The sequence below is a fragment of the Eriocheir sinensis genome, chromosome 22 (genome assembly GCF_024679095.1).
Source record: "Eriocheir sinensis breed Jianghai 21 chromosome 22, ASM2467909v1, whole genome shotgun sequence".
Lineage (NCBI taxonomy): Eukaryota > Metazoa > Arthropoda > Malacostraca > Decapoda > Varunidae > Eriocheir > Eriocheir sinensis.
The window spans coordinates 18,952,666-18,978,314 of record NC_066530.1 but is presented as its reverse complement, the minus strand read 5'-3'; the positions used below and the strand labels follow the sequence as shown (position 1 = coordinate 18,978,314).

The 25,649-nt window shown below is 39.9% G+C and overlaps 2 protein-coding genes across 2 annotated transcripts; one reads left to right on the top strand and one right to left on the bottom strand.

The window, feature by feature from the left end:
* Window positions 1-822: 822 nt before the first annotated feature.
* Window positions 823-7,219, bottom strand: LOC127002197 (6-pyruvoyl tetrahydrobiopterin synthase-like). The gene is made up of 5 exons (XM_050867896.1): window positions 7,025-7,219; window positions 2,603-2,682; window positions 2,247-2,385; window positions 1,532-1,700; window positions 823-1,278 (listed from the first exon to the last, which is right to left on the bottom strand). Exons 1-4 carry the CDS (start codon window positions 7,102-7,104, stop codon window positions 1,550-1,552), a joined length of 450 nt encoding a protein of 149 aa, XP_050723853.1. The 5' UTR covers window positions 7,105-7,219; the 3' UTR covers window positions 823-1,278; window positions 1,532-1,549.
* A 3,004-nt stretch (window positions 7,220-10,223) lies between these two features.
* Window positions 10,224-23,101, top strand: LOC127002196 (sesquipedalian-2-like). The gene is made up of 8 exons (XM_050867895.1): window positions 10,224-10,859; window positions 13,311-13,451; window positions 14,828-14,913; window positions 15,911-15,997; window positions 18,203-18,285; window positions 19,356-19,419; window positions 19,854-20,179; window positions 20,692-23,101. Exons 2-8 carry the CDS (start codon window positions 13,349-13,351, stop codon window positions 20,828-20,830), a joined length of 888 nt encoding a protein of 295 aa, XP_050723852.1. The 5' UTR covers window positions 10,224-10,859; window positions 13,311-13,348; the 3' UTR covers window positions 20,831-23,101.
* Window positions 23,102-25,649: the final 2,548 nt, after the last annotated feature.

The following is a 25,649-nucleotide window of genomic DNA, read 5'->3' as shown; positions in this document are numbered from 1 at the left end:
AAGTGTCAGGTCAGGACAGCCCTCCCTGGCAGCCCCACAGTCATAGTTTACATATTCCAAGATATGTTCATACTCCTTCCTCGCCCTATAACTGTTTCTCTTTTTCTATCTCCAGGTTTGTAACATCAATTCTCTTTTTTTAATGCCCTGTCTAAGTGCTCTCTAATTTCCTCACTACACAGGTCAACATGTTCCAAGATATCTTCATTCTCCTCCCTCGCCCTGGTATCGTGGGGCGTCACAACAGCCCTCAAGTCACCGCTGAAACACTGAAGAAGATTTTTACCACTATAACTCTTTCCCAAGGTTAGTATTGAACGAGATTTATTATGCTTCAGATTCGGGTATAATTGCAGCTTGAGTCAATACGAGACACGTAGTTATAACCGTCTTCAACTTGTAGATCTGTCCATTTTCAGTATTTTTAACCCCTACTTCAACAGCTTTTTAGCTTCCTTCAACTTGATATTCACTCAAATCGATATGGAAAGTCTTGGTGGCATTAAATTTAATTATGATTTCACTTATGGCTCAGTGACAGATCACCTAGTCTGGACCATAAGGTCTGTGTGGTCTGAATATCTATGTAAATCCATGTAAATCAGGCCAGTTTATTGTTACTTTCCCTTGGCACAGCTTTATCTCCTCCTGACCTCAAAGAAGACTCCCTTAAAAATGCTGAGCTAACACTGATTAATTACATATTAGGTATTATTGTTATTATTGAGGTCCATGAAAGGACATCTAGGAAAAATAAAACGATAATATAGACCCACAGTCCCCTTAGACATGGATATGAACAATAAAAAGAATACCCAGTGAGTTAACAGCATCCAGTTTGTTGAGTCCAATCCTAACTGTTGGATATTCTAGTTACACTTTGCAGTCCGCTAAAGTTGTACACTATTAAACAAATATAGCATCAGGGACAAAAAAAGCACTTGCTGTAGCTCAAAGTGTTGTTCTTGAGTTTACAGAAAAATACAGGATCTCTTTTATATGATCTTACATAGTTTGGCAATGCAGTCCAGGTTGCGAGATTATATTATCAGTATGTACATTCCTCTACTTATTTATCTAAAAAAAAAACTATTCCACTGAACTGCCTTGAGGAACCCTAGTAGAAAGTTTTGCATATATCATATGAGGATATATAGGATTTAATTATAATTTCTATTTTTTATAATAAAGCTATGGAATATTGATCTATAAATCTTCTCTGGTGTAGTGCAGTGGAAGACTTGTATCCTTGTGAATGGCATCTGGAAGTGATGATCCCTGTGGAAGTATATTGATAAAATTTAGATTGATACATGTAAAAAGCATTGGAACACCTGAGATATACTCAGGTCTTTAATGTCACTCATATAATTTTTGGGATCCTAAGTGATCTGATGTGCAGCTTGAGTGTGGCAAGTCTTAAGTTGATTGGAAAGACTTCAGATAACGCTACAGTTCTGGAGGATCCTTCATCAGCTAGTGCTGAAGGTGTGATAAACTCACCATGATGATGAACAAAAATAAATCTTACCCTAAAAGGTCATTGAGCTCATTCGCTGTTGCCGTAGTAATCCACAATGTTCTTGTCAGTCTCGTGAAGCCTGACCCGGTGCAGTTTAACGCCACTTGGAAGGAGCTTCTGGATTTCATTGTACATCACCACTGCGATGTTCTCTGCTGTGCTTACCAAATTTGTGTCCCTGCAAAAGAAAGGATGCATATGTAATGAAAGATTTCTCTGTACTATAATAGATATTAATTCTGTATTCATCAAGAAAAGCTCCAGCTAAACCACTGGTGTGCAATAAGATTATTTCGTCTGCACTGCCACAGCTTCCCTGCCCCTCTTACAAAAAGAGAGGCTCGGAGACCCTCCCTCTGGAATATTGGGGTCCCAGAGGCCTTGCCCTGCACCTGTTATAGGCAGCAGGCTCTCCAGATGCAGATGCACTGAGGAAGCTTGCCATATGGTGGGGTTGGGGTTGCAACTGAAGTCTCAACCCCAGCCTCTACTTAACATAGTATTTCATTGGGTGGGGTTAGGGCTTTACAGGGACGGGTTGCAGGCCCCACCCACTACAGACTCAAGGACCAGTGGAATGGAGATGAGTGCCACTTCCACATGCAGCTAATGGCGTATGCTCATGACTTGATCTTTTGCCTATACTTGTAAAAGCTTGTGATAGGTGAGGGGGCAAGGTGTGGAAGCATAGTGAAGGCATTGTAATTTAAAATATCAACACTACCTGAAGACTGGTACGTCCTTGTCAACGTTTTTATGGTCAAACGTTTCCATGACCACCTTCTGGATGATCACCTTGAGGTCCGACACGTTGATCACCATCCCTGTCACCTCGTCAATGGGCCCCCGCACTGTTACCTCCACTGTGGGGCGAGGGAACATGTTAGACACTCATGGGATACTCAAGACATATATTTCAAAGACACATAACTGAATGAAAGTGGGAGAAGAACATTCAAGACACCAACTCTGTAAAATAGTGAGAGTAGGTACATTTACGATATTGCCATAAGACTTTTCATAGTCTCTCCATATATATACTAAACCTTCATAATCAGGGAACATAATATAACACATCACCTTTGTAGTTGTGACCATGGCCGTTGGGGTTGTTGCACTTTCCAAATATCTTGCTGTTCTCCTCATCTCCAAGTAGTTTGCTGAAAGAAAACATATATATATATAAGAACATGAGCCTAGTTATTACGAGGACTGTTTAGCATATTTATTTATTAAGGATGGAAATATTCACACAGATTCAGCATATACATGTACCTTTCCTGCCCTGATGGTTTAAAAGTGTTTATATATTATTTTCATCAGTGGGGTAAGGTTTTCAGTAAGGGATAGGGTGATGGAGAAGGTGGAACAGAAGGAACAAGACAAAGAGTGCTGGGAAAAGACAGGAATAGGAAGAAAGATGAATGAAAAGGAGGAGGAAAGAATAGGACAAGTAATGTAGGGATAAGAGAAGAGAGGGAACGAAAAAAGGGAGAAGGAAGGAAAGAAAAGAAGCTGAAACGGAAGGAATAGAATATAAAACATAGTGAAAAAGGAGAAAGGGATGAAAAAGTGAAATGCGTCCCAATCTGAGGCGTTTCAGACCTTCCTCAAATCTCTCCTTAGCTAATATCAGACGAGGCGTTGTTCAGCACTCGTCCTAGTACATCAGGTCATATAAATCTGACCGTGATGTGGTCAATGAAAGAGAGGCTGTTATAGAGAAAGCTCTGAGCCACCCCACGGTCGAGTCAACACGTCACGCTGCTGTTCGCCCATTGTTCTTGAAGCTCGGTTCGTGGACTCGACCCAGTGTAATCCGCATCATACTCTACACGCCTGACTAGACTAAAATCCACGGTGTACTTCATGCGAGTTTTGTAAGGGCCATATTCTCAAACATTTCGTCCCTCAAGGTCACACATTTGCCAAGGCTTTCGTAGGCGTTTGGGGCCTTTCCAGAGGTAGTTTTATGACCCTGGTGGTAGTATGAACCTTCCTCTGTACCGTCAACGCGAAGAATTACTCATGAGAACCCGATTAACTTTCTTTTCGGCCTTTGGAGGTAGTCGATGTGAGAGGAGAACACGTCTACAAATGCCGACTTAAGGGGAGGGGCCGTTAAATACAAGTACCGATGTAAGGGGAGGGGCCGTTAAATACAAGTACCGATGTAAGGGGAGGGGCCGTTAAATACAAGTACCGATGTAAGGGGAGGGGCCGTTAAATACAAGTACCGACGTAAGGGGAGGGGCCGTTAAATACAAGTACCGACGTAAGGGGAGGGGCCGTTAAATACAAGTACCGATGTAAGGGGAGGGGCCGTTAAATACAAGTACCGACGTAAGGGGAGGGGCCGTTAAATACAAGTACCGACGTAAGGGGAGGGGCCGTTAAATACAAGTACCGACGTAAGGGAAGGGGCCGTTAAATACAAGTACCGACGTAAGGGGAGGGGCCGTTAAATACAAGTACCGATGTAAGGGGAGGGGCCGTTAAATACAAGTACCGATGTAAGGATAGGGGCCGTTAAATACAAGTACCGACGTAAGGGGAGGGGCCGTTAAATACAAGTACCGATGTAAGGGGAGGGGCCGTTAAATACAAGTACCGATGTAAGGGGAGGGGCCGTTAAATACAAGTACCGATGTAAGGATAGGGGCCGTTAAATACAAGTACCGATGTAAGGGGAGGGGCCGTTAAATACAAGTACCGATGTAAGGGGAGGGGCCGTTAAATACAAGTACCGATGTAAGGGGAGGGGCCGTTAAATACAAGTACCGACGTAAGGATAGGGGCCGTTAAATACAAGTACCGACGTAAGGAGGGGCCGTTAAATACAAGTACCGACGTAAGGAGGGCCGTTAAATACAAGTACCGATGTAAGGAGGGCCGTTAAATACAAGTACCGATGTAAGGGAGGGCCGTTAAATACAAGTACCGATGTAAGGAGAGGGGCCGTTAAATACAAGTACCGACGTAAGGGGAGGGGCCGTTAAATACAAGTACCGACGTAAGGGGAGGGGCCGTTAAATACAAGTACCGACGTAAGGGGAGGGGCCGTTAAATACAAGTACCGATGTAAGGGGAAGGGCCGTTAAATACAAGTGCCGATGTAAGGGGAGGGGCCGTTAAATACAAGTACCGATGTAAGGGGAGGGGCCGTTAAATACAAGTACCGATGTAAGGGGAGGGGCCGTTAAATAGACACACTTTAAGAACTGCATTGAACTGAATCGAGCTTCTAAGGTTATTGACAGAGTTGACGTAGGATTTATTTTTACTTGCAAGGCATATTTTGGGGTCATACGCTATAGCTGCGCGTGGCCGTGGTGCTCATCTCCGTCGCATTGGGCTTTGAGTTTTAAATGGGTAAGATCTCACTCCAGGACACAGGGTTGCCACAGTTTACCTTCCCCAGATGTCCCCAGATATACACATTTATCGAAAGGGAGGATGAAGAGCTGGGGAAAGGGTATTAATCAACGATACGGATGCTGTATTGATTATCGTATGGCAGAATGATCATCGCACAACTGGCAACGCTGCTCTTTACATCTCCCATGACCTTTTAAACACATGGCGATAATTACATGTCTTTAATGACCCCAAATTAAATGACAGTGAGTCTCGCCGTCAATCTACGACATTCACATTTCCTGCTCCGTGATTTAAAAAGTTCTCCAATATTTGCTTTGGTATTAATTAAGGAGTCGTTGTGAACATGAGTTATCGATTTATGAACTTAGGAAGATAGATTTTTGTATTTATTTTCTACGTAAACAACTCTCAATTGATATATGCTGTTTTCTCTCTCTCTCTCTCTCTCTCTCTCTCTCTCTCTCTCTCTCTCTCTCTCTCTCTCTCTCTCTCTCTCTCTCTCTCTCTCTCTCTCTCTCTCTCTCTCTCTCTCTCTCTCTCTCTCTCTCTCTGCGTTGTAATGGTGACGAAACTGAGGAACAGATTATATTCACCAAAGAGGATCGACTGTCGGCTATGCAACAATACGAGTCATGGGCGTCAAAGCCTCCACGCCTGTTCCTGTCCATCCCCCTGTCTGTCACACGGGCTACCTCACGATTCACGAGGTTGATCTCTATAGTTCGATATGTTAACTTTGGCTTCTGGGAGTTACGCCAATGGTGAATTTAATAAAAAGCTGTAATTAAAATGAGGAGAATGAATCAAGGAGTCAATGGAGAAATAAACAATAGAATAACTTGTGTTCGAAGACGCTCCCAGAAATTCTAAACTGAGATATTGATAGAAAAAGTAATAAAAGAGACAAATAAGGTAAAATATATGTAGGTATGTGAATGCCATTTAGAGAGAGAGAGAGAGAGAGAGAGAGAGAGAGAGAGAGAGAGAGAGAGAGAGAGAGAGAGAGAGAGAGAGAGAGAGAGAGAGAGAGAGAGAGAGAGAGAGAGAGAGAGAGAGAGAGAGAGAGACTGACTGACTGACTGACTGACTGACATGCAAGAGAGACAAGCAGAGACATATACGTACAAACAGACTGACAGACAGACATGACTAACCTCACTACACAGCACCTCAGGATTGCGTTTTAAAGTTAAGTAATAGTGGTTCTGCTCATGTATCAAGACACCTCTCCACCCGAAATTGACCTCTCTTTTGGCTACTCTTTACTTTTTTACTTTTGTGGGAGCGGCAAGTAGCGGGCTTTTTTTTTTGTGTGTGTGTACCCTTTTTGTTGCCCTTGAGCCGTATCCTTTGATGTAAAAAAGAATGTATTATCCGTCTTAGAAGCAATGATGACCACCCAAGAAAAAAGAAAAACGGACTGTATAATATAAAACACCTCATCTATTAATACGTAAAGGTGGTCGGCAGTATAATTAGAACAGATGCAGGTGAGCGGTTCGCATGCAATTACCTGAAGCCGGCACAGATATATTAGTTACGTTCTTGATATACGAGTAACCAAGGACGTTTAAAAGGGAGTGAGAGACATGACAGACATTAGTTACGTTCTTGATAGTTATATGAGTGACCAAGGAGATGTGACAGGGAGTTACAAAAAGCCGGTACAAACATATTAGTTACGTTCTTGATATACAAATGACCAAGGACGTTTAAAAGGGAGTGAGAGACACGACAGACATTAGTTACGTTCTTGATAATTATATGAGTGACCAAGGAGGTGTGACAGGGAGTGACAAAACAAAAACAAAATAAGCAATCCACTGACATTAGTTACCGCCTTTATATACAAGCGATGGATTGATTGATTGATAGTTTATTGTTGCAAGTAAACAACAAAGAAGAAGGGAGGAGCATGCCATCCCAACCCCCAGGCAGTACAGAGTGTAATTATACAACTAAGGATACATGTGTAAGTAGCACCAGGAAACTAAAAAGATACAATGGTAGGGGACAAGTGCTAAAAAAAAATAAAGGCACAAGCGACCAAGAAGGATTGAAAGGGCGTAACAGAGGAAGGAAAACAAACCATTATTGGCCTTATCGTGGCGCGTATCTCACCTGTGCAGTCTATGGCAGGCGCTGATGCTCTCCGTCCGGGTCACGTCCACGATGGGTCTCTTTCCGTTCTTGGGCGACATGTCAACGCAGCACTAAGGGTCGAGTGAGAACCAACTGTTGCTCGGCACGCCCTAACAATACAGGCACGTCCTCACGCCAGGCAAGGTGCTGTGGTTCTGTCTCTCCTTATGAAACCTGTGAGGAGGACAACAATCAATAGTGAGTTGCCGAATGTTGGACTCGAGAGGTGAACTTAGAATTGACTTTAGCATTGGATTAACACCGATTGAGAATTTCCAGTGTGTTGTAGCTTATGTTCTACTGGTGTTTTGAGACTACTGATCCACCTGTGATGCTAATGAGTGCCCACACCTGTCCTCTGTCCCCGTGTGTCATGTGTGGCGGTGCGTGGCACGGCGCGTCACCTACACGCTGGTGGCGGTCGGCAATCTCAGCGAGGCCCTCAGGCGCTCCCTCCAAGATGCTAATCTCTAGTAATCAGGAGACATTTGGAGGTTATTTTACTTTGGATGCGTTATGAGGTCATCTGACTGGAACAAAAGGTGCATAGATAGACAGGTAGGTAGGTAGGTATATAGATAGATATATAGATAGATTGATAGACAGATAGGTAGATAGATAAATTGATAGGTATGAAAAAGTTTAAAGTTGTGTTACTTTGGGTGTGTTATGAGGCTACTTCACAGGAACAAAAGGTGGATAGGTAGATAGATACATAAATAAATCCTCGCCTTGTTTTCCGCACAGAAGACAAAGTGAACAAGTGAAAAAGTCTTAAAGGGTCTGGGAAGGGATCGGAAACTGGCTTGTGAGGCGGTAAAAGGGAGGGAAGGAAGGATTTAGGGATAAGAAAGCGTGTTCTGAGTCCTGGAATGTGTGTGTGTGTGTGTGTGTGTGTGTGTGTGTGTCCAGATTACTCGTTTTCTCTCACTGTCTTAGCCTAGAGAGACGTTTTCGGCTATTGAGTGTATTCCTTTCCACGTCAACCCTATCGTAGGTAAAGATAAGGTGTAGGACATGACTTCAGACGCTCCATAAACTCATCAAACTGGACTGAAGTGACGAATATGTAACCTTGATGAAACCTGACCGTGTGGGAACATCACGAGTCTTTTTTCACGGCAGGAGCAGGAGAAGGTTTTTGTCTCTATTACAGCTCCTATGGCATGCTATGTAAACCTTCCTATATAACGCCTACTCATTAGCGTTAAGAGTATGTATACATTTGAAGATTAAGCATTCAACCAATATATAGCTGAAAGGAAAGGGTCATCAGTGAGGGATTTGATACACTAAAGAACTTACAAAATTTGAAGCCGTCTCTATCCATCTACCTATCTATATTTATCTAACAGAACAACCGTGCGAATAAACTATGGTAGAAAGAGGAAGAGTATAAATAGAGGGAATCATTAATGAGCTTATTTTACCTATCAGTGCAGTAATAGCTAATAGGAAGCCGCCTTTTTGTTCACTGTACAACTACAAAGGTTCTTTCTTGTTCAGGAGCATATGTATACTGTCTACCTTTCTCGTTATAATCCCTCGTAGCTAGTAAGGACGCACCCACATATCACACCACTACCGATGACACGACAGAGTTCACGAGACAATCGAGAACGTGACGAAAGCCTCCACTGTCTGCTGTTCTATTTCAGACACGTGTTGGAGGTAAAGCCTGAGCCGCACATCATATGCCTGCACGTTAAAGTACAGCCTTACGTCAGTCTTAACAATGCTATAGCGAGGTTATTGACACCCACACCCACACCTTCACCTACCCATGGCCTAATTAGCGGGGTTTAGAGTTTCGTTTAATGCAGGTATTGATGCAGCTGCAGAACAAGCTATTAAAACCAGGTAGATTTCCTCGGAGAGCTATTAAAGCCAATTGAGAGCTATTAAAAAGTAACTTTCTTCAGAGCTATTAAAGCATTTGAGGGCTATTAAATCTAGTTGGCTTTCTTCGGAGCGCTATTAAAACCAGTTGAAGGGTATTAAATCCAGTTGGCTTTCTTCGGAGCGCTATTAAAACTAGTTGAAAGCTATTAAATCTAGTTGGCTTTCTTCGGAGCGCTATTAAAACCAGTTGAAGGGTATTAAATCCAGTTGGCTTTCTTCGGAGCGCTATTAAATCTAGTTGGCTTTCTTCGGAGAGCTATTAAAACCAGTTGAAAGCTATTAAATCTAGTTGGCTTTCTTCGGAGAGCTATTAAAACCAGTTGAGGGCTATTAAATCTAGTTGGCTTTCTTCGGGGCGCTATTAAAACTAGTTGAAAGCTATTAAATCTAGTTGGCTTTCTTCAGAGATCTATTAAAACCAGTTGAGGGCTATTAAATCTAGTTGACTTTCTTCAGAGGGCTATTAAACCGGTTGAAATCTATTAAATCATAGTTGAAAGCTATTAGAATAAGTTGACTTTAAGGAGCTATTTTATAGAACCAGATGACTAGCTGTCTTCGGAGAGTCACCATAAACCCGTCTCCTCAAACGTATCGGGGCCTCTGTACGCCTAGCTGTTTGAAAAGCCTCTCGTAGAAGTTGCTATCAGATATTAACGGATTCTTCAACAGGAAAATGACCCATGCAAACCCCGGTCCATTTTTCACTGTGGCCTCGGGAAAGAGTCATAATGGGAAATAAAAAAAAAGAGAGAAAATTAGAAAAGGCGAAATAGAAAAAGAAGGAAAACTAGAAAAAGAAGGAAAGACATAAAAAAGGAGAAAAAAAAAAACGGTGATTGGTAAAGACACAAATATTTGAACAACTACAAAGAAAAGGATTGAAAATAAGTGATTCAAGCTGTAAATTATAGCGCAATGTGTATCGTAGTGAGGAAAGATAGCCATTGATAAGCCACTGATAAGGGTGTGAGATTAAAAGCGAAACAGGTTAAGAGAAGAAGAGGAAGAAGAAGACGAGATTGATTGATTGATTGAAACTTTTATTCACAAGCAAACACATCTGTGAAAAAGACGAGAGGATCAGAAGAAGAAACAGAGAGAGAGAAGAAGAAAAAGAAGAGAGAAAGAGAAGGATATCAGAAGAAAACTGTGTAGCCCAAAAGAAGAAACAGAGAGAAGAAGAAGAAGAAGGAGGAGGAGGAGGAGGAAAATTTGTATTGGTCAAAAGAAGAAGCAGAGAGAGAAGAAGAAAAAGAGAGATAAAAGATCAGAAGGAGAAAACTGTGTAGGCCAAAAGAAGAACCAGAGAGAAGAAGAAGAAGAAGAAGGAGGAGGAGGAGGAAACAGTGTATTGGTCAAAAGAAGAAGAAGAATCAGAGAGAAGAAGAAAAAGAGAGAAAAGAGAATAGAAGAAAGAGAAGTAGAAGAAGAAAACTGTGTAGCCCAAAAGAAGAAACAGAGAGAAGAAGAAGAAGAAGAAGAAGAAGGAGGAGGAGGAGGAAACAGTGTACTGGTCAAAAGAAGAAGAAGAATCAGAGAGAGAAGAAGAAAAAGAGGGAAAAGAGAAATAGAAGAAAGAGAAGTAGAAGAAGAAAACTGTGTAGCCCAAAAGAAGAACCAGAGAGAAGAAGAAGAAGAAGAAGGAGGAGGAGGAGGAAAAAGTGTATTGGTCAAAAGAAGAAGAAGAATCAGAGAGAGAAGAAGAAAAAGAGAGAAAAGAGAAATAAAAGAAAAGATCAGAAGAAGAAAACTGTGTAGGCCAAAAGAAGAACCAGAGAAGAAGAAGAAGAAGAAGAAGAAGAAGAAGAAGAAAAAAAGTGTATAGCTCTAAAGAAGAAGAAGAAGAAGAATTAAACCATGGGAGGCTGAGGCGGGCCATCGGTTACCTCTTAATTATCTCTCAGTACAGGTAAGGGGCTCTCTACTTACGTTCTAAAGCAATATAAGTAAAAAAAGAATAAATTATTGGTCTAAGGAAGAAAAAGAAACTATAGATAAAAAGAAATAGCTATGGAAAGACAAGGGCGGGAAGGAAGGTCATTGGTTACCTGTTAATTATCTCAGTACAGGTAAGGGGCTCTCTACTTACGTTCTAAAGCAATATAAGTAAAAAAAGAATAAAGTATAGGTCTAAGGAAGAAAAAGAAACTATAGATCAAAAGAAATAGCCATGGAAAGACAAGGGCGGGAAGGAAGGTCATTGGTTACCTGTTAATTATCTCAGTACAGGTAAGGGGCTCTCTACTTACGTTCTAAAGCAATATTAGTTTAAAAAATAATAAACTACAGGTCAAAAGTAGAAAATGAAGCTATGGGAGGGAAAGGGCGGAGACGTAAGCCTTTGAGTACACCTTCCATTCACCTGTCAATACACTAAAGGACCTTCTACTTGTGTTCTAAAGGATATATATAAGTTAAAAAGTTAAAAAAGTTCTATATAAGTTAAAAAAACTAAACTATATGTCAAAAATAGAAAAGCGAAGCTATGGGAGTTTAAGGGCAGGGACATAAGCCTTTGAGTACACCTTCCATCCTACCAATACACATAATGGACTTTCTACCTACATTCTAAAGTTATGTAAGTAGAAAAAAACAGAATGCAGGGCCAATGTGACTGTCGAGTTACCTTAGTTTACCTTCCCCAGGCTTCCCCAGGTACCCATTCACCGTCCAACGTGAAATTTCTATAAATATCTAGAATATCACCCATCTCACTAGTGTATGAAACCGTTTATTTCTTGTAAGTTTTGATGTGTAAACTCCGCAGTGCGATGGATGTAAAACCAAATTAATACCTTTGTCTTTGTTTTTAGTCAATCTTCCATTCTTGTGGTTGGACTTGCAATGATCCTCCTCCATCTTGCTGGGTCCAGTGCTAATCCTTCCTCTATTTCTAACGCTTCCAAGAAATACCTAGGTTACTGATTTAGCGTGTTACTAATTTAGCCGCAATAGGTTAATAATTCGCCGTGATGCGTTACTAAATTTAGTGGCGATAGGTTACTAATTTAAGGATGATAAGTTACGGATTTAGCTGCGATAGGTTACTGATTCAGCGGTGATAGTTTACGGATTTACCTGTGATAGGTTACTAATTTAGGGGTGATAGGTTATTGATTTAATGGCAATATGTTACTAATTCAGTGGTGATAAGTTACGGATTTAGGTGCGATAGGTTACTAATTCAGCGGCGATAGGTTAAGGATTTAGCTGTGATAGGTTACTAACTTCAGGGTGATAGGTTACTGATTAAATGGCAATATGTTACTACCTTACTGATGACAGATTTGTGATTTAGTGGCGCTAGGTTACTACTAGTTTTACAGTGATAGGCTATCAATATAGCAGTGATAGGTTACAAAATTAGGTTAGGTTAGGCAAGCAGATGTTTTTAGTTATAGTGAGTGTGTGTGAGGAGCAAAGAATAAAATACTTATGATGATTTCCGAGTGAAGTAAGTATTATTGAATCATTGAAAAGCACGGCAAACTTAACAGAAGAATTAGTTTAGTACACTAATTTGAGATGATTGTAATTCTGGAAAAGTTAGGCAAGCAATTATATATTTAGTTCAAGGGAGTTATAGGGAAGAGTAAGAAATAAAAATACGGTGATTTCTGAGTGAAGTAAGTATATAATCGATCACTGAAAAGCACTGCAAACTTAACAGAAGAATTAGTTTAGTACACGAATTTGAGACAACCATACTTCTGGAAACTTATCTTACTTCATTCCTTTTGACAGCTTTATTGCAACCGACATTTTAGTTCAAGAATGCTGGAGACAGTGAGCATCTACCAAATAAATGTATGTAGTGCCTTGAAAAAAATTAGGTAATGAATAAATGTTTCAAAATGTCATATGTGTGTGTGTGTGCAAGTGACCCATTCTACTCAGCAATATTTCCTTGTGACAGTAATTTTCCTTTAGCCCTAATGTACATAGTGCTTTTTTTACTGGGTGGAATGTCCCTGTAAGTGTTTAACCCGTCCGCTGTGATTAGCACAGATTTGGCTTTCACTGGTAGCCTGGTAACATTTTCTCCCAGGTTTTTCTCTGCCTCTGTGGTGGATAGTGGAGTGTTTCCCATGTGGTATTGGTGTGCTGGATATCCCCTCCCAAGGTGCATGACTTTACATTTTTCTTAATTGCATTGTAGCAGCCACTTTTTGTTCCATTCCTCTAGCTTGGTGATGTCTTCTTGTAGAAAATCCACAGTCAAGGGGTTATGATCTATTATTATACACATACGTAACTATAACATGCTTAGTGGGCTTTTTCGTTTCCTGTTCTTTTTGTTTTTGATGCCCTTGAGATGCTTCTATTGCTGTAAAAATAAATTTATGTTCTTTTCTTTCAGGGACTTTACTTGATGAGTGAGGCAGAAAGAAGAACAAGATGCATTTTAACAATGACGAAATAGCCGCGTTTGCGGAGTCAGCAGGGGACCACGAGGGCCGGCTCACCCACAAGCCTCCCCCCAGGACACTGTATGACTCAGGCACGTTACATTTGCTCAGGCTATCTCTGGTTTCTATCATTTTTACCTATCTCTTATTTTTTAGATGCTGCCCATAATACCGGTAGGAGATGATTAACCTGGTAGCTGCGGGGATCATGTTTCTTAAAGGCCCCTCTAAGTGAGAAAAAAGAGAAAAAATCATCACTCATGCAAACCATTTCATAATATACATCAAAGCGTTTGTGATCAATTTATGCATCATCTATTTTTGGGGGGTTTATATCATGGCAAAAATTTGGCTCGTCACTGGTACACGGTAAAGCCACAAATTTGGCCCATCACTGCTACCAGGTTAAAAATTGTCAGCATCCTTCTGTGGGACTCCAACCTAGGTCCTCGGGCTCACCACACCCGCACACTGACCACTCAGCCACTGCCTCCCCTAAATATACTTATGTACTAGTGTTCAGAGATAAGTATAAGCATGTAAAAGTAAAGATTGGGGCATACACTATAGCTTCATGTGGCCTTAGTGCTCATCTCCGTCACATTCGCCTTTGAACCTGCAGTGGATAAGAACCCATTACCCTGAAACGCAAGGCAGCAAGGATGTCACAAGCTGGAAAAAACAGATCCTAATACATACAATAATATAAGACATCCAACCCTTTAAGCGAAAAATAAGGACGTTAAGGAAAAGGAGATGCAATAATATAAGAAATTTAGTCTTTTGCAGTGTTGCCATTCCTGTTGACACTTTTTATTTTGCATAGTGTTGTGTGTCAAGCACTGGAGCTTATTTAAAGGGAAAAATGTCTTTATATCCATGTAGAATGTCGGCAACACACTCTGAGATCCTCATAATTATCATTCCATTCACTCATAAACTCATGAACTCATAATTATCATTCCATTCACTCATAATCTCATAAACTCATAATTATCATTCCATTCACTCATAATCTCATAAACTCATAATTATCATTCCATTCACTCATAATCTCATAAACTCATAATTATCATTCCATTCACTCATAATCTCATGAACTCATAATTATCATTCCATTCACTCATAATCTCATGAACTCATAATTATCATTCCATTCACTCATAATCTCATGAACTCATAATTATCATTCCATTCACTCATAATCTCATAAACTCATAATTATCACTCCATTCACTCATAATCTCATGAACTCATAATTATCATTCCATTCGCTCATAATCTCATAAACTCATAATTATCATTCCATTCACTCATAATCTCATAAACTCATAATTATCATTCCACTCACTTGTTATTTTTCCACCTTGTCAATATACCCCAAACAATTATTATTACTATATATATATAATTTTCCATATCAGCCACTGGACATGATGAATATTAATAATTTTATTCCTCATTTCAGCCTATAAGGAGCGCTGGTTCAAGCTGAAGGCCAATCTCCTGTTCTACTATCGCCTCAACGAATTTGGAGGCATAGGAAAAAATGAGGTATGTGTGGAAATGTAGGATATGTATTTTTAATGTTTCATGGTGCAACTTCTGTGCCTTCATGAAAAAATGCATGTATATAGGAATGTTTAATTTGAGTGTTAACATGTCTAGGTACATTTTTATTAAGTAATTTGATTTATATATTAATTCTGGTAACTGTCTCTCGATTCAGCATCATGAGTCTCGGTCACTCTCGGACACTATTTTTTTTACAGGAAAGAAGCAAATCGAGGGCAAAAATAAATAAATAAGAAAAAGACCCACAAATCACTGCTATAAAAAAGAAATAAGTGGTCAAAAGAGGGGGTAGTTAAAGAACAACATTGTACTCATGGTTGTAGGGCAGACTATGATGTGGATCTATGTTACTTCAGTAGACTTTTCCAAGCTTTTCCTTGTATATAGCCTACAGTAAGGAATGGACAGTGTTAAGGCTGTGATCTTAGAAGTGGGGGTTTTAGGATGACTGATCAACTATAAAGTCCGTCCAATTGTAACAGTATTTTCAGTTGCTGGTTGTTGGATTAGCACTTAAGTTTAACCCGTCCGCTGCGATTGGCACGGATTTGGCTTTCACTGGTAGCCTGGTAACATACACTCCCAGGTCTTTCTCTGCCTCTGTGGTGGATAGTGGAGTGTTTCCCATGTTGTACTGGTATGCAGGATATCCCCTCCTAAGGTGCATGACTACATTTTTCTTCATTGAATTGTAGTAGCCACTTTTTGTTCCATTAATGTAGCTTGCTGATGTCTTCTTGTAGGAAATCCACAGTCAAGGGGTTAAAGAACAGTATATTTCTTTTATCAGTAAAAGCAACATGTTTTCATTATTATATTGTATTGTCTGACAGTGCTTTCAGAATACTATGCCATATATTAGTTTATAAAAGAACATACAAAGTTTTCTTGAGATATTAAATAAGCTGCTTGTATTCTTTTTACATGTGCCTTAGTTTATATATTATTTATGTTTTTACACTGATGCTCTTTTCAGCCGAGTGGTGTCTTTGTATTGGAGAACATTGAAGTCCAGAAGGAAGGGGCTTCTGATGTCCCTTTTGGGTTTGCAATCAAATGGAAGGTAAATCATGTGTACTTACTATGGTAGAAGTAGTTTAGGTTAAGTTTGGGTATCTTCAAACACATGATAGCCAGCAGCTTATGGTGTAAATGAACAAAGAATGACCTCACTATGTTGAATAGAAACTCTCATTAATATGGAAGCATATATGAATTTTCTGAGTCAAGACCTATAGTAAATGTTTTGGGTTTTGTTAGGATAGGTTAGGTTAAGTTTAGGGTATCTTCAAACACATGATAGCCAGGACCTTATGGTATAAATCAACAAAGAATGACCTCACTATGTTGTATAGAAAGTCTCATTAATATAGAAGCATATATGAATTTTCTGAGCCAAGACCTATAGTGAATGTTTCGTGTTTTTTTAGGTTAGGTTAGGTTAAGTTTAGGGTATCTTCAAACACATGATAGCCAGGACCTTATAGTATAAATCAACAAAGAATGACCTCACTATGTTGTATAGAAAGTCTCATTAAAAAGGAAGCATACATGAATTTTCTGAGTCAAGACCTATAGTGAATGTTTTGGGTTTTGTTAGGATAGGTTAGGTTAAGTTTAGGTTATCTTCAAACACATGATAGCCAGGACCTTATGGTATAAATCAACAAAGAATGACCTCACTATGTTGAATAGAAACTCTCATTAATATGGAAGCATATATGAATTTTCTGAGTCAAGACCTATAGTGAATGTTTCGGGTTTTGTTAGGATAAATTTAGGGTATCTTCAAACACATGATAGCCAGGACCTTATGGTATAAATCAACAAAGAATGACCTCACTATGTTGTATAGAAAGTCTCATTAATATGGAAGGATATATGAATTTTCTGAGTCAAGACCTATAGTAAATGTTTTGGGTTTTGTTTGGATAGGTTAGGTTAAGTTTAGGGTATCTTCAAAGACATGATAGCCAGAACCTTATGGTATAAATCAAGAAAGAATGACCTCACTATGTTGTATAGAAAGTCTCATTAATATGGAAGCATATATGAATTTTCTGAGCCAAGACCTATAGTGAATGTTTCGGGTTTTGTTAGGTTAGGTTAGCTTAAGTTTAAGGTATCTTCAAACACATGATAGCCAGCACCTTATGGTATAAATCAACAAAGAATATCCTCACTTTTTTGCATAGAAAGTTTCATTAAAAAGGATGCGTATATGAATTTTCTGAGTCAAGACCTATAGTAAATGTTTTGGGTTTTGTTAGGATAGGTTAGGTTAAGTTTAGGGTATTTTCAAACACATGATAGCCAGGACCTTATGGTATAAATCAACAAAGAATGACCTCACTATGTTGTATAGAAAGTCTCATTAATATGGAAGCATATATGAATTTTCTGAGTCAAGACCTATAGTAAATGTTTTGGGTTTTGTTAGGATAGGTTAGGTTAAGTTTAGGGTATCTTCAAACACATGATAGCCAGCACCTTATGGTATAAATCAACAAAGAATGACCTCATTATGTTGTATAGAAAGTCTCATTAATATGGAAGCATGTATGAATTTTATGAGTCAAGACCTATAGTGAATGTTTTGGGTTTTGTTAGGATAGGTTAGGTTAAGTTTAGGGTGTGTTCAAACACATGATAGCCAGGACCTTATGGTATAAATCAACAAAGAATGACCTCACTATGTTGTTTAGAAAGTCTCATTTATAAGGAAGCATACATGAATTTTCTGAGTCAAGACCTATAGTAAATGTTTTGGGTTTTGTTAGGATAGGTTAGGTTAAGTTTAGGGTATCTTCAAACACATGATACCCAGCACCTTATGGTATAAATCAACAAAAAAATATCTTCACTTTGTAGAATAGAAAGTCTCATTAAAAAGGAAGCGTTTGTGAATTTTCTGAGTCAAGACCTATAGTGAATGTTTCGGGTTTAGATAGGAAATGTTAAGTTTAGGATATCTTCAAACACATGATAGCCAGGACCTTATGGTATAAATCAACAAAAAATGACCTCACTCTGTTGTATAGAAAGTCTCATTAGTAAGGAAGCATACATGAATTTTCTGAGTCAAGTCCTATCGTAACTGTCATCTTCACTTTGCCTACTTACTTAACGTGGTGTTGTAGGACCCACACACCATAATTGGCTCTTGATTCTTTTATAATGAATAACTATAATTTATGTCTGAAGGAACAATCTGGAGATATTACATTGATTGTGTCTATCATACATTTAACTATTGAACATTTTTCAGGATGATATGGATAAAAAGCATCTCTTCTTTGCCCAGTCAGAAGCAAGTGCTGTTACATGGGTCAACAAATTGATCCATGCGAGGTATGTTCACACCACATAGTGTATGCATAAAAAATCATGTCTAGTACCCTCTTACAGATTAATAAGTGCTTTAGAACTATATAATTATAATTGGGGTAAGCACTGAGACCCTTATGAATCTAGTTTAAGATTTTAGGGGCATTTCACAACTACATCTTTCAAGAAGTGTGTATCAAGACACCTCTCCACCCGAAATTGACCTCTCTTTTGGCTACTCTTTGCTTTTGTCTGTTGTAGGAGCAGTGAGTAGCAGTTTTTTTTTTTTTTTTACATCTTTTTGTTGCCCTTGAGCCATCTTTGTTGTAAAAAAAAAAAAAAAAAAAAATTTTTTTTACATATTCCAGCCTTTCTGCTGTTATGCCATCAATGCCAAGGGCCTTTCCTATTCTTGATTTCTTTATTGCAACCTGTATCTTACCTCTCTACCTTCCCCTGTGGATATGGCTGCTTTATGATAGTTTTCACTCCATTTTCTATTCTCTTATCAGATTAGATGTTTGATGACTGTCCTCCAACTGTTTCTATCAAGTGTTTCCTCTTGTTTAACATCCAGAGCAGCCACGTCCTCCTCCATGCATTTCCTCTAGTCGTCTTTGCCCTGTTTGGTGGTCCACTGCCAGGCACCTCAACCCTTGACACTACCAAACGCCTCACTTGTCTCGCACACCTTACAGCCAACTACTACCTCATCTGCCTTAACCATGAACACCATAACAATCTTGAACACCCGACTTACTCTAGAATTGTGTTTTTATCTACTTTTCGTCCGTCCAGTAATCACTTCTCCTTCGTTCTCTATCTCTCCCTGTAATCACTGTCCTGCAATGTCTCACCTGCCAGTTCAGACTATTTTTTCCTTCTCATTCCCTTTTCATTCCTGTTTCCCATTATTAATTCCTATTTGGATTAGGAAATTTAGTTTTAATGCAGAAAAAGTAACTAAGAATCATAACTATCATAATCTATAGTTTTACTCTATAAAATATCTATGAACAAGCATTTTTATTGTCTCATGTCCAGACATACCCGTTGAAAATTTATATTAAGCTGTATGCATTTTCCTATTTCAGCTATGAACACATGAGAGCACAGATGGTAATGTTGAGAGTCCAAATTAGAAGAAAGACAGGAAAGGTATGTGGGAAAACAATTTTAATTGTATATAGAAGTACTTTGAACCAACAAAAGTTGATGCATTGTCATGTGAGGCCTGTTTGAAAGGCATTTAAGTTCACAATATGTTTTTTGTAGAATTATAATATCAAAAGATTTTCATAATTTTTGTGTCAATAGAATGTTCCAGTAGTTAAGTATTAGCACGCTGAGCAACGAAACCACAGGCCCAGGTTTGAATCCCAGTCCAGGCAGCCAGTGTGCAGCTCACCCAGCTGTTCATCCTCCCTATTGGACTCATTGATAAACGGGTACCTGGGGAAGGCAACCGTGGATGACATACAGGTCCTGTGTCCCGGGGTAATGGGTTATTTCCCCACCACAGGCTTGAAGACCAGTGGCATGAAGAGGAGCACTAGAGCATGCCCCCAACTTAACTTTTGCCTTTGTTTCAGGATCCTCTGGAGCACTTTGGGACCCCCCTTATCCAGCGAACATCAAGAATTCGTGCTAAAGGCAAGTCACAATTTCATGTGGATTTGGAGGAAGAGGAAGGTCATGCATCACAGAACTTGCCACTGAACTCCATGGCAAGACTTCTGGTTCAGCGGAGCCCAGAGGGGAAGTGTCATTCAATACATGGTTTACCATCAATGAACTCGACTACGAAGGTGGAAATTTCAAAAAGTTCGTCATTAAGAGAGCCATCATTAAGAGAGCCAGTGCGTGCTGCTCCACTCCCTCCACCCAGGAAGGGAAGGAAACAAAATGCCGGAAATGGGTAAATGCTTTATTTTGTTCTATAAAAGTTTTCTTCATCACAGAATTCATGAATATAAATACTGAAATACATCCAGAAAGTGTTCTTGGTTACAGGAGAGAGAGAGAGCAAGCGAGAACAAATGAGAGTGAGAGACTTCTTTATGTGTCTGGGAGGGCTGTGTGCCTGGGGGTATGTCAACATCCAGGGTGGTTGCATCCTGGGGGGTCTTGTGGCGATATTCTCTCTCTCTCTCTCTCTCTCTCTCTCTCTCTCTCTCTCTCTCTCTCTCTTAAAATGTCTACCTTTCCTCTCCCAAGTGCCTCTTAACTAAATCAATTCACATTCATGCATGGAAGTCTAACAAGCTCCTCTCTCCTCCCCTTCCCAGAAGAAATGGAGACCCCCTCTGCTCATTCACATTCTTACCACACTAGCAATCTCTACATCACCTACTGTTTACATAATAAATAATACCTAGCTCATTTCATGCTCCAGTATTAGATGACTCACCATGTCCCTGTTTCTTTCAGACATACAGTTGTGGATGATTTAGTGCTAGGAATAGGCAGCGACCAAGTCTTGATAGCAACGGGCCGCGACCAATCCTCGTTCAAGTGCCACATAGAGGATGATTGTTTGTCCAGCAAGCAGACCAACCTGCTGGACTAACTGCTGCCTCAGCTCCATGCTCTTGTGTCTGCTTCACACTGAATCTCATCCTGGTGACTCGTCCGTCTGAAACAGTCAGTTGTTAATGGAATGTTCTGATTATTAGTGGAATGTTGAGTGCTATTTACCTAATTAGTCCTCAGGTGCCTTATAAGAACTGTAATGTTTTGTGATAGAAGCATACATGTAGCTAGGAGGTGCCTTGTTCAGGGTTACTTCTTACATCCTTATTGTCATTATTTGTCCCTGCAAAATTTGAATAAATGTTTACTTTAAATTTATATAATTTTCTTGGAAAAAAGACAGTTGATAGCAACACAAGAAAGAGTGGCCCTGTTGCGCCTTCTCATTCTTTACCTCATGTTCACACCCTGATAAGGTGCTGCTGATGGGGAGGGGCTGCTGCTGATCACAGTGTTCTCTACATCTCTACCAAAGTGTATTTTAAGATTGTATATTTATTTTCTTCAGATTTTAGTTTTATATTTTGGTGTCAGACAATATGATGACCCAGCAATGTTTAAAAGTACTGTGCCAGTCCTATCAGCCGCCAGTGGCTTATCTGGATGGAGGGAGGAAGGAAAGCCCGGAAGAGGGTGAGGTAGTTTCCAGTACACCTTGAGGGTACAGGGAGACCATTACCCTCAAATCTACATAACTTGATTTTCTGAATTTCAGGTTTACTGTTTGAAACCTTCTATCCTTAAACTCTCCATCCAGGAGCTGAACACCTGCAAAAAGGAGAAACTATACATTCCACTTTTATCCACTTAGTGGCTTGTGTTTACATGCTGGTGGCTTTTGATTATATTGGATTGTACTCCACCAAGTGCTGCCAGTCAAACCGTGGCCTTCAGAATACAAGTCAGGGCAGCATCAGTGACTTGGTTGGTTTGCTGCCTTGACTTCTGAAGGCCTGGGTATCATTACCAGCACTCAGTGGTGTGCATTTTGAGATTTTTCACTGCATTGTTGCAGTTTGTCTAATGTTTTGATATTTGTATGGTAATTTTATGTATATTTATCCACAATTGTATGCATCCCTATAATCTTGAATTTTCATTTTAGTCTGTGTTTACATGAGTTGATATTGATCAAGACTGATTGTAAGACAGTCTCCATACTGTTTAATGGCAGACACACACTCACATATAGTCTTGTCTTTGATGATATTTGATTCTCACACAAAGCCTTTGTTTACAATTTACACAACTGTTGATGACAATACTAGGTTAGGTAGTGTAAATCAGGGCTGTTGGTACACATTTAGGACATTGGGGCCTTAGTCCGGTTCTGTAGAACCACAAGTGTTGGTCTGGGGCATGATGCTCCCAAATAATTTTTTTGTATTTTGACAGTTTTCCTGCCATCTCTGGCCAACTGAGAAAAAACAAACAAATACCGTAAATCAATTCCTGCAAAGATACAATACTAAACTAAACAGATTTGAGGCTAAAGCTCTGAAATCCCTCCCCAACAATGGCCCTGGTGTAGATAAGAGTTTGGTCATGGTCGGTGTGGTTGAGTCACGGTAGTTTAGTACAGTAGGAATGGCACATGAAAGCAGGGCAGGAATGGTACTAGTTTAGTACAGTAGGAATGGCACATGAAAGCAGGGCAGGAATGGTACTAGTTTAGTACAGTAGGAATGGCACATGAAAGCAGGGCAGGAATGGTACTGTCATGGTAGGGGTGAGGATGCTTGGTTTTCATGTTTACTTTTGGTGCCTCCCTAATCATACTTTACTGTGATAACTTTAGTCTTCCTCGTTACTTCCATGTATAAATTTAAATGTTGATTAATATCCTCAAAACTAAAATGGAGAAATAGTATATCTTAGAGAGGATTATGCAAGTTTCAGAACCAATTCTTAAATGTGACAAAAAGACAGTTGAAAGGAATGAATCAGCATGCAAGGTCTCTCTCTACTTTACCTGTATGTACTTCAAACTGTGGTGGATGGGGGCTGTACTGTGTGTATGCATATTAGTATAACTGTGCGTGTGTATGTGCATGTTGCTGCGTGAGTGTATACTTGCATGCATGTCCGAGAGAGAGAGAATTATTAGAGGTAACACTCTGTATGGCTCATTCAAAGTAGTACTTCTATATATTATGTGGAATAAACAGCCAACAAGATGTGATTGGGATATCTAATTGAGGACCTCCTGACCCAGTGCCTTATATCCATCCTAAGGAAATTATACCAGAGTTTGTTTGAAGGTGCAGTCAGGGCACTTTAACCCTTAGACGGCGGCAGTATTTGAAGAGTATTAGAAGAGAAGAGTACATATAGTCACTGCCGACCTTAGAAATGTAGCATAAGTATAGTTACGGTTCATGAGATGTGTTTTAACTATCGTCTATATGGAGATTCTACCGCAGTCTGGAAGAGTTATTATATTTCTGCCATACAAAACTGACTGGCTGAATTCTGAATCATCCATATATAGATCCTACGCCATCTAAGGGTTAACCAGTATATGCAAAAGCCTATTCCATGATTTATTATGTTAGAAATTATTTTATAGTGTGATTGCCTCTGAACCTAATGTACGCTGGATTATTCTCTTTGGCGTGACACAATAAAATCAAAAGAACTTGTGTACGTTATGGTGTGTGTTTGGAGTCGTAAATAATGTATCTAATATAATATATAGCAAAAGCATTTAATTTCAATTCCTTTACAGTGAACGGAAACTCACTAGATGTACCATATTGTATCTATTAAGCCTGATATGTATGGTAATGCAGAGTTCAAAATTGGCAGGAATTAGAGGAACGTATACCTGAATCACCCTCGGAAATAGATCTTGCCTGCTGTCTATGGGTTAGTGAGAGAAAACTTTGCTGTCATGTGTCAGTGATATGGGGTTTCTGTTACTGTGATAAATATGTCCATGAATTACAGTAACTATGCACTATGAAAGTTCTGGCAAGTGTATGATTCTTAACTTAGCAACTTTCTAGATCTGTTCATTTACATTGCTTAGAAAATACTGGCAGTTTATAGACTTTTCATTGCCAGACTGAAAGGAGTGCATTGCTTAAGTACTACAAAAGTCCTGGCTAGTGCTTGATTCTGAACCTAGCAACTTTCTAGCTTTGTCTATTGTCTAGTTAAATTGTCTGAGCAGAGGTTGTAAAATATGCAAAGATTACTATATATCAAACCAGTCAGTGAGTTACGAGTGGTTGGGTCATGCAGTTCCTTCTTGAGGGTGATGTTTGATTTGCCTCCATGCAGTCGTTCCATCTGCAAGTAACACTGAATTAGGAATGAACAATGGCTACAATAGGAAATAGACTATTCATACGTAGAGTAAATGCTGGCACTGAATTAAAGTAAGTAAAGTTGGGGCAAGATAGGATGTCCAGTGCAGATGTAGCTAACAGATGTGGAGTAGAGGACCTGGAAACAGTGCTCAGAAGGGAAAGACTCTGATGGTTTGGACAGGTAAAGAGATGAGGATACAGTGCTGGGAGTTGTGGAGAGATTAGAGGTAGAAGGAAGGAGACCAGTTGGAAGACCTAGGAAAACGTGGAGAAGGTGTATACAGGAAGACTTGGCATTGGTGGGATTGGATGAACATTGGGCAGACGACAGAGTAGAATGGAGGAAAGCCATAAAGCGTCCAACCGCTCAGGAAGAGTGAAAACGGAAAATAAACAAAATGATGATGATGATGATGATAAAAGTTGGGGCATACACAATAGCTGCAAGTGGCCTCGGTGCTCAAGGACTGATGTGACGCAGAGGCCACACGAATCTGAATTACCATACTACATATATATTTCCAAATTTTATAACAGTACGCTTTTATGTGCATCCGTTTTTTTGTTTTGCGACTGAAAGATGTTTTATGAGTCTAGTAATGATACTACTACACAAGGCTTAAGTGGCACCATGCATACACAGTTAAGGTGAAATTCGGGGCATACGGTAAGCTGCGCGTGGCTCCAGTGCTCATCTCCGTCACATTGGCCTTTGGGTGTGTGGCGGGTGATAATCCATTACCCCGGGACACAGGGCAGGTGGGCCACTCGGGTTACAATAGTTTACCTTCCACAAGTTTCCTCAGGTGCCCATTTATCGACTGGCCCGAAAGGGATGTTATACATGTATGTCTTGTTACTTTGCTTTACGCTTTACAGTTATGATATATCCGGGGCCCGTATTTCCCTTCTCTGTACGGGTATGTGGCGCCCGCTCTTGGAACAGGGCAGGTTGGGTTAGGTCAGGTTAAGTTTGAAGGTCAGGAATAGGTAGAGGTGAGTTCAGTAATTTTGAGTGGGAATTACAATGAGAGCATTTTCCAGAACACCCCGTGGTTAGTTTCCCTTCTCTGTACGGGTATGTGGCGCCCGCTCTTGGAACAGGGCAGGTTAGGTTAGGTCAGGTTAAGTTTGAAGGTCAGGAATAGGTGGAGGTGAGTTCAGTAATTTTGAGTGGGAATTACAATGAGAGCATTTTCCAGTACACCCCGTGGTTAGTTTCGAAGGTACAGCCGAGCGTCTTCACTCAGGGACCACATACCCGTAGAGAGATTGGGAATATGCATCCGGGGCATTAACTAAACTCGCGGCGCATATATAAAACAAACCGCTCAAACAAAAAAACACTGGTGACTATGATGAAGAAGACGGGCCCCTCAGCGTACTCACAGCTTCTCTATCTCAATGGCTTCACCTCCCCCTTTCCTCTCTCCCTTTTAATGCCAAAGAACTCGATAACCAGAGTTCCGGTATTACTTAAATTATTAATATTCTTCCCTTGATAAATCTTTACTTTCATTTACGGTGATGATAAATCTGGGA

Bases quoted from the DNA above. Each gene is read 5' to 3' on its own strand.
- LOC127002197 (XM_050867896.1), bottom strand. From the start codon at position 7,104: ATGTCGCCCAAGAACGGAAAGAGACCCATCGTGGACGTGACCCGGACG. The intron at 2,386-2,602 runs GTGATGTGTTAT...CTCGCCCCACAG, and splicing joins CCATGGTCACAACTACAAAG to TGGAGGTAACAGTGCGGGGG. The intron at 1,701-2,246 runs GTAGTGTTGATA...TTTCTTTTGCAG, and splicing joins AAGGACGTACCAGTCTTCAG to GGACACAAATTTGGTAAGCA.
- LOC127002196 (XM_050867895.1), top strand. From the start codon at position 13,349: ATGCATTTTAACAATGACGAAATAGCCGCGTTTGCGGAGTCAGCAGGG. The intron at 13,452-14,827 runs GCACGTTACATT...TCCTCATTTCAG, and splicing joins CAGGACACTGTATGACTCAG to CCTATAAGGAGCGCTGGTTC. The intron at 20,180-20,691 runs GTAAATGCTTTA...TGTTTCTTTCAG, and splicing joins AAACAAAATGCCGGAAATGG to ACATACAGTTGTGGATGATT.